Source organism: Taudactylus pleione, unplaced genomic scaffold, assembly GCF_031769625.1.
Source record: "Taudactylus pleione unplaced genomic scaffold, aTauple2 ptg004184l, whole genome shotgun sequence".
NCBI classification, from domain to species: domain Eukaryota; kingdom Metazoa; phylum Chordata; class Amphibia; order Anura; family Myobatrachidae; genus Taudactylus; species Taudactylus pleione.
The window spans coordinates 1-8,947 of NW_028288477.1; the positions used below are offsets into that span (position 1 = coordinate 1).

The 8,947-nt window shown below is 38.7% G+C and overlaps 1 protein-coding gene across 1 annotated transcript; it reads left to right on the forward strand.

The window, feature by feature from the left end:
• Nucleotides 1-1,805: 1,805 nt before the first annotated feature.
• LOC148430264 (cholesterol transporter ABCA5-like) lies at nucleotides 1,806-8,301 on the forward strand (the record flags this gene model as incomplete). The annotated part of the gene is made up of 7 exons (XM_088466646.1): nucleotides 1,806-1,975; nucleotides 3,560-3,687; nucleotides 4,554-4,691; nucleotides 4,990-5,103; nucleotides 6,091-6,261; nucleotides 6,595-6,708; nucleotides 8,125-8,301. Coding segments are annotated over 7 exons (1,012 nt in total), but the record flags the coding sequence as incomplete, so codon positions are not given.
• Nucleotides 8,302-8,947: the final 646 nt, after the last annotated feature.

The window sequence follows — 8,947 nt, forward strand, 5'->3', positions numbered from 1 at the left end:
TCCCGGAGCCCCGCTGAGAGTACCTAGCCGGTGGCTGGAGTCGCAGTGCCACGGAGAAGTGATGGAGCAGCAGTGCAGACGTCCAGAGGACTGTCTAGCACTGCTTGCTCTGTTATAGTAAAATAAAAATAAATCATAAAAAAATCTTGGGCTGCTTAAAAGCAGCCCCATTGTATAACGGTGATCCAGCTCCTGCCAGACACCAATGAAACTGTGTTGCCCTCAGGCTGTGGGCGGGGTATAGGGGGAAGGACCGGACCATCATGGAACAGAAAAAACTTTGCTGTTGGTGTCCAGTCCTCCAAGTACCACCTACACCCCATTGTCTCCCTGTGGAGCCCTATGGACCCTGAAGAAGAAAGTCAAAGTACACAGCATTGAATACTTGTTTTACACAAATAAAGTATATCTGCCCATATGTGTATTAGTGTTGTCACTAGCTACTTTAATTACACAGGTCTGCGAAATTTAAGGTATTGAAAGCTTTTTTAATAATACTTTTATATTCTTAATTATACTCCTGTATACATCAAGAAATAGAATTTTTATAAAAAAATTCACATCACATTTACCTATAAGGGGGTTACATACATTTTTAAGAAAAAACAAGAAGTTTAATTGTTTTTGACATAGTTATTGTGAAATACGAAGAAGTGTAGATGATATCACTGTGTTTTTGTCTTAATTGCATAATAAAATAACAATAAAATCAAACAATAATAGAAACAAAACCATAATTATTGAAAAAATCGTTAATATCTTGTTTTTTTTGTCTTCAAACTTCATTTTGTCGCTTTTCGTTTATAAGCTTTTTCTGTGTCGTCTCTGTGTATCATGCAGCAGTAGTCAGCCATCATGCTGACGCCCCAACAACCCTGGTATCTTCTTTCTACATCTTTAACGTCTTGGTGGAACCGTTCACCCTGTTCTTCACTGTGTAGTGTAGTGTAGTGTGTAATGAGTGTGTATGTGGTCATAGGCAGGGGTTAAAATGAACCGGCACAGGGCAAAACTGTGTTGCATCTGTTGTATTTGGTTCCTCCTTCGCCAGCTCACCTTGTAGTTGTAGTTGTTGTGTGTGTGCAATGTTCCTTTAGACAGTATGGGGTTTAGGCCCTTTGTAAATTTCAGCTCCAGGCCCATGTGGACCTGGCACTGGGCTGGGGGAAGTTTTATGACGAGAACTGAATTGTAACGTTCTATACAACCAACTGAATAAATTTAAGACAATGTTTTATAATAAATGTAGGCAAAATACATTTATTACTTTAAAGAATATGAAAAAAATTACTTATTCATAAATACACATTTTGCAGAAAAACGTGATGTGATATGCAAAATCAGGAGTAATTTTCATGTTCAGAAGCTAAAAATCTATAAGTATCACATAAATTCGTTAAAAAAGATTTTTCATCGCAGACCTGTATTATAGTTGAGGATGCTACTTACTGACTGTCTGCACTATACGGCCATGTAATGTAATGTGCATGTATTCTGTATTGCGATTTTCAGTATCTTTTGTACTCCCATGTAAGCAACAAATCATGTTGTATATCCTGGTGAATTTGTACCAGTTATTTACATGGGGAGAGAGTTGTACTTTGCTGCCTGTTCAGAGTTTGACACATTTCACTTCTGCGGCCAACTTTTTTTTCAGACACATTTTGCATTTATGTTTAGTAAAGGCCGTAATGTTAATCTTCTAACAACTAATGCTGTTCATCAAATCAGGTTCTTCGGGGAAACACAGAGTGAAACAAACAGAGACACGCACACATTGAATACAACTTTTTATTTTCTTTCAGGTCGCTTTTTCTGTTTCTGTTCCTAGCCGCCCAAGCAGCAACAAATATTATACATTGGTACAACCAAAAACCATCTGTACCTATCAAACTGTCCCCAGACTTGTACTTTCTACGTCCAGGACAGAAGAGTCAGAAGTATCTAACAAGCCTATTGGTACAGAGTTCTACAGGTAATCTGTATGCAAGTTGCGCTTAGTGGCAAAATACTGCAATACTTCTGCTTCCCTGCTAGTTGTTTTTTATTTTTTATCAGACTTTCAAGGTTGCAAGAAATATTAGAGTTCACGTTACAATTTTTCAACCTGTAAAACGATTTGGAAAAGTTTAGATATAGAACATGTTATATCATACGATACTAAATATGTATTATTATGTTTTATAATACTAATCTGCATTCTTACTATTTATTTATCTATATGCAAACAATTTATATAGTCCGGCACTCCAAATATGAGTCTGTAACAGTGCCTGGTGCCCTTACAGCAGCAACAGCTGAATTCACAATGGCCAAAGATAGCGGCACTCAGAAGTAATAAATGCTCAAAAGCTGCAGAGTAGTAAACTCAAAGATTATATATATATATATATATATATATATATATATATATATATATATATATATATATATATATATATATATATATATATATATATATATAGCAAACAGAAGTATGCTGGCACTTAATGCTTAGAAGTCACATCCAGCCTGGGTGCCTCCAATGAAGGTAGTGAACAAGCAAATCCAAAGTAGTGGCACTCACAGGGCTTTGTATAGCATCAAAAAACGTGGTGTATCAACACCCAACACACAACAGGTACCTCCGTGTGGTCAACTTTTCATTTAATACAAAATGTAATCAGGACATCCTATATATATATAATTCATCGGTCTGTTTGTTTGTCTGTTCGGTTATGCATTTGGACACCTCTGCACCTACTAGGATGAAACCAGTGCGAGGTGGTCTAGTTGGATCCTGGACAGGTTTTAGGGGGTTAGGGTCACTGTCTGACCTCTCAAGTGATGTGCGGTCAGGTGAGGCAGAGCCTTTCCTGTGATACTTCGGTATACTGCACAGTTTTTACTATAGAAATTGTAATTACGAAAAATGTTAAGAAAATTTTATAAATATCTTCTTTGTATTATTCTAATAATTTTTATAGTCAAAATTCTGGAGTAAAAAGTGTATGGCAGGCGAGGCACTGCCTCCTCTGTGTACCTTTTCCGCACATCCCTGATCAAAACACACCAAATTTCCAGCACTATATACTGCTGCACCTTTGTATAATGCCCACATAAACCCTCTGGTTCATATATGTATCTGTAAATCTGGCTTTAATACTAGTCAGTGCCTCTCCAGCCATTTATTTCACCTCACCAATCTGGACCTCCCGTTGGTGTACACTGGGCAGAACATTGACACGAGGAGGCTGTTCTAAGACCTTCACTGGATGGGTTTGGACAAAAACTTCACAGAATGGTAACATTGGATCCCAGAAGACATACTAGGGTTTTGTGGTCCTGGTCAGACTTCCCATTTGTGTACTCTGGGCAGAACTTTGCCCGGGAAACCTGTTCTGGACCTTCCACTGGATGGATTTGGATGACATCACATAATAATACTTAATAACTTAAAGATTTAAACCTGGGCAATACCTGGTCTGGTACTTCAGCTAGTATGTATGTACAGGCGGAGTATACAACAGGTTTCATATGTGATGCATGTGTATATTTATATCTTCCTATTTGTACCTAGGTGCCAGCATAGACGACCTAATTAACATTCTGAACGGACAAAAGATTAAAGTGGCACAGATGAATGGAAGCGACTACATGTCTGTTTCTCCTCACAATGGGGCTCTGGATGTCACAAGTTCTGGAAAGGTATGAGGGTGTGAGTAGAGTCTAGTAATATTTAAAAATACAATGATTAGAGATTTTTTAGAATTGGGCACAGTTCAACTAAATGAAATAAAAAAACTTTCAGCTCAAGGGGAAGTCACAGGCAGGAGCACTGCATGCCCCTCAGTCAGTTTGGAACAGATGAGCTGTTATAATACAAAGTAGAGCAATGTGAGACCATTTGAGCTATTAAATACCCTGGTGGATCTAGCATGTGGCACATGGTTAGTATTATTGTGGTTTTTATTTTTTTCTCATGTAGCTCCACTCAAAAATATTGGTGGTTCTGGCTCCAGTGTTTATTCACTTTCAGTAACTTGTATCAAAAAAATCTATTTTTTTTCTATTTCAGACACTTTTTTTTAATAATTAAGGTTTGGAAAGATTAACCGTTAAATGATTTTAAGGAATATATTTCACAATATCAAAAGTGTTCCTCCAGGGCCGGGATGGGGAACCTCAGGCCCGGGGAATCATTTGGTCTGGCCCTCTGAGCTTTTTTCTGCTAACCTCATCTGGCTATCAGGGTTCTTAGAATGGCACCCTGCAGCCAGAATCTATGCAGCATTGCCGCCTGGAGCGTCCTTAAGATGCCCCTGACGGTCACATCGCTGCCCTTACAGCTCCCTGGAGCATGCTCAGGATGCTTCGGGCATTGCTGTAATCACCTGCAATTGTTGCCCTGCTCCCCGTGTGACGTCACATGGAGGGGGCGTGTCCTGTACCGTGCCCACGAATAATGTTATATATATCAAAATGGCCCTTGGCAAAAAAAAGGTTCCCCACCCCTGATCTAGGGGGAGGCTGACCCATGTATCTGAACTGGTTTGTGCTTCTGTATCTTCTAGTATTACACATATGAAGCCGTGTTTAACAGCACTATGGTCCACTCTCTGCCTGTCCTCATTAATACAATCAGTAACACTCTGCTGAGGCAACTTAATGTGAATGAAAGCATCCAGGTATCCAGCAGCCCATTTCCTCAGGTGAGTTCTCCCTGCCTCCACAGTACATGCCAGTTGTTATGCAGTGAGAATAATATTATTCATCCAATGGAGTAATAGTATATATATTGTTTACAGAAACTGTCGTTTGTTTTCCATATTCATGTAAAGTAATAATCTTGTTTTGTCTCATTTCTATTTTAATATAAACACTTTATTGATTAGCAAAAACATGTGCTGTAGATGTTTGCTGTTCTGAAGGATACCAGGGCACTTTGTGTTCCCAAATGTTGGACTGCTAATGTGTGCTATGGTTATATTGTAATAATTGTCTCAACAGGAATATTTGGATATATCGTTTAAAGTCACTCTGTATTTTCTGGTCATTTACTTGGGAATTATATCTGCAGGCATGCTACCTTATTTTGCAATGGAGAACACATATAATCATAAGGTAAGAAAAATGAAAGTTTATGTACATGGTTACCCCTCGTTCCCTCATCCGTCTAAGCTGGCTTCCATTGCGCATTGATGGAGATGCTGAGTAACACTCTGCCAGTTCGTGTAGCATATCTTGAGTGAAATAGCTATGCCAATGCCCAAAACACAGGCACATGTATACAGTATGCAGACTTGTGTGCTTCTTGCATTTATGCTATCCTGGAACTGGAGAGGCAGACAGTGCAGGGATTAGTCATTCTAACATAGACCGAATACACATGGGCGTAATTACCCTAGGTGTAAGGGGTGCAGCTGCTATGTGCCCCAGAGCTGAGGGGGGCCCATCTTCCTTGTCAAAGTTGCATGTGTTATATACATTTTTCACCATTGGGTGGGGCCCCTGTGAGTACATATAAGTGCAGCAAAGGCAACTAGGTGCATATAGGTCTGAGAAAATGCATTATTAGCAGATATTCAGGATCCAGTGCGCTGATGATGATGATGATTATCACCAGCAGTAGGAAGCAGTTTGTGATTGGCTGATTGTGAATGCAATGCAGATACTGATTGGTGTTTGCTGCTTTACTCAGACATATATTGCACTTTTGTATGCAGCTTTCAGCCATTTATTTCATAAGGGAGACAGAGTTGTTTCTGCAGTATCAGATGTATATGTAAGTGGACTGTAGAGCATCCTCTTTTAGGGCAGATTTTACAATTGATTTTTACATAAAATATTTTGTGAACAGCTAGAAACAGTAGACTGGTGCTTGGGTTCTTAAGAACCATATATACTTACACATTTATTGGGAATGTTTGAATGCAGTACCCTTGTTTTGATTAATGATAATAGCTCTGCAGCATATGCATTATTTAAAATGAATATGAATGAAGAGTTCAGTAAGAATACAAAGTAGAAGAAATATAATGTAGCTTGTATAATGCTTAAGTATTTCATAAATGTGAATTATTAACTCATAGCCATTTATTCCCACACAAGGTGAAAGCATATACTCAGTTAAAGATGTCCGGACTGTACCAATCAGCTTACTGGGTTGGACAAGCAGCAGTAGATATGCCTTTGTTTTTTCTGATCCTCACCATTATGCTGGGAACTTTGTTTATCTTTAACAAAGGGATTCACCTATATGCTGGAACATTTATTACATTGGTAAGTTTTTGTAGACTATAGTTTAATGTATTGCAGATATACTACCTATGGTAAAATTGATAACTGGGTAAGACACAAGATCTTGCAATTTGTTGTTAGATAGTTGGTTGAGGCTATGTAATAATTGCTTCTGATAGTAACAAACATGAATTATATAAATGGAAGGGGTCAGATACAAATCAATTGGCTGCAGCCAGCATGTACTCATGATAACTTTTGGTCACACTGCACATGTAGCATGTTTTCAATCACTATTGAATTAAAAAACAAACTTGCATTACATTGTAATGTCTGTCACAGAGAGTGTTTGAGAAACATTCCTTCTACTTTCAGATCTTCTGCTTGATAGGCTATGTGCCTGCAGCTGTGCTTCTCACATATGTGCTTTCTTTCACCTACAAACGAATCCATGACACTCGGCAATGGTGGTCAATATTCTTATCAATGGTATGTACAATGCAGGGCTAGTCCTGTTGACAGCTGTCTTGAGACCATTCTTGCTTGGCTAATGTTTATAAGACCACTTTGGTTTCAGTTTTGTGATCTGCTCACTAGTCAAAATTGTGAATAGTGCATATCTGTGTAGAGTGTGTATGTTTTCTCCATGCTTGTTCCAACTTCCTCCTTTCAAAGACCTAGGGGTAAATTTACTAAGATGGGAGTTCTATTTAAGAAGTGATGTTGCCAATAGCAATCAATCAGATTCTACTTCTCATGTATCTAGCACCTTCTAGAAGATAATATCTGGAATCTGATTGGTTGCTATGTGCAACATCATTTCTTAATAGAACTCACATCTTAGTAAATTTACCCCCTAGTGTTAAGTTAATTGTCTTCTGACAAAATGAAGCCCCTTGTGTTTTTTGGTGTAAAGCTGGGTAAACATTAGAAGGTTACTTGGACGACAAGCCCAACTCCGACGGATCTGGCCGACATATTGTCAGAATCGTCTAGTGTGTACCCACTATGTCGGCTGTTGTGCACTCCCATTTAGTCGTCAGCCACATCATCAGGTCGTCCCTACATGCAGCTCAATCTAATGATGCAGCCGATGACCCCATGCAGCGGAATGATATATCGGGCAGTCGGGCACCGGATCGTCTAATGTGTACCAGCTGGGACCCCCGGTCACATCGCTGGGTACACATATCATCTAATGTGTACCCAGCTTTAGAGTATAAGCCCCACTGGTGCATGGACTGCTGTGAATGATTTAAAGCTAAATACATTATAAGGGCCAAATGTAATAGAATGAGAGTTTAGAAAATGTGAGAGTTTAGCAGTAACCTCACATTAGTCTAAAAACATGTGAGTTGCATGTTTCCGGACCCTATTACATTGGCCGAGTTTAAAACGTGGAAGATTTTACTGCTGAATTCTCACATTTTCTTTTTTTTTTTTTGAGAAATATTTTTATTGAATGGTTTTTTATATTCCATTCCATTTAAAATAGTAACATTACCATAATTGACACAGAAAATAAAATAACATAATCACAGAAAAAACTCTGTGACCTACAATAACATTAGAATTAAGAAACATATATCACAAGATATATCACAAAAAAAGGAATACATTATATATAGATACAGAAACATATATATAAACATTGAATACAAATATGCAAAAGAATAGGTTATACAGAATAGTAAAAATTAGGAAAAAGAGAAGGGAAGAGGGTGGGGGGGGGGTACCAGTCAATTAGAGAGCAAAATCGCTGAGACAAATTATGTCCAAATAAGACAGAGCTAAATCGTTGTCAGGGGTGGTTCAGCTGAAAAATGTGCGGTCCATGGGGACCATGTTTTAACAAAGTGATCTGGAGTGTCATGTAGGACAGTTGTAATTCGTTCCATTTTATAGGTGTGCCATATGGCGTTGATAGTAGCTAAAACAGAAGGGGGAGTGGATGACTTCCAAAGGGAGGCAATCGTACATTTAGCTGCATTCAATATATGTTTGATTAATTTCAGTTCGGCTCGTGTGGTATTTGGAATAGGCCGAGAAAGGAGGGTATATAAAGGAGTATTTGGGACTTGAATATCAACTACATCCTTAATCAATTTATGTATATCCACCCAATACCTCTGAATACTAGGACAGGACCACCAGATATGCAGCATGGATCCCACCTGGCCACAGAGCCTCCAGCACAAATTAGGGGAAGAGGGGTAAATAGCATGAAGTCGAGTGGGGACCAGGTACCATCTATAGTAAACTTTGTAGGAGTTTTCCTGTATGCGGACTGAAATAGAGCTCTTTGCAATCTCATTCCTTATATCTGACCATTCCTCAGTTGTTAATATCTCGCCCGCCTCTCTCTCCCAGGCCTCCTCATGGGCTTCTTTTACGGGTTGATTATGTTGGATTAATGATTGATAAATTGTGGAAATAAGACCCTTAGTTGAGTGAGGATGTAGACAGAGTGATTCAAGTGTAGTTTTATCAGCTATTATAGAGGTTTGCGTCTGGGAATGAAAAAAATGGCGTAATTGGAGGTACTGAAAAAAAACGTTATTGGGTAGGGAGAATTGAGATTGCAATTCAACAAATTCCGGGAAAGTCTGCAAGGGAGCTAAATCAAATAAAAATAAGATATCAGATTTAGTCCATTGGCGAAAGGATTTATATTGTGTACCTGGGACAAATTCAGGATTGTTCCATAGAGGGACCATTAAGGGATGAG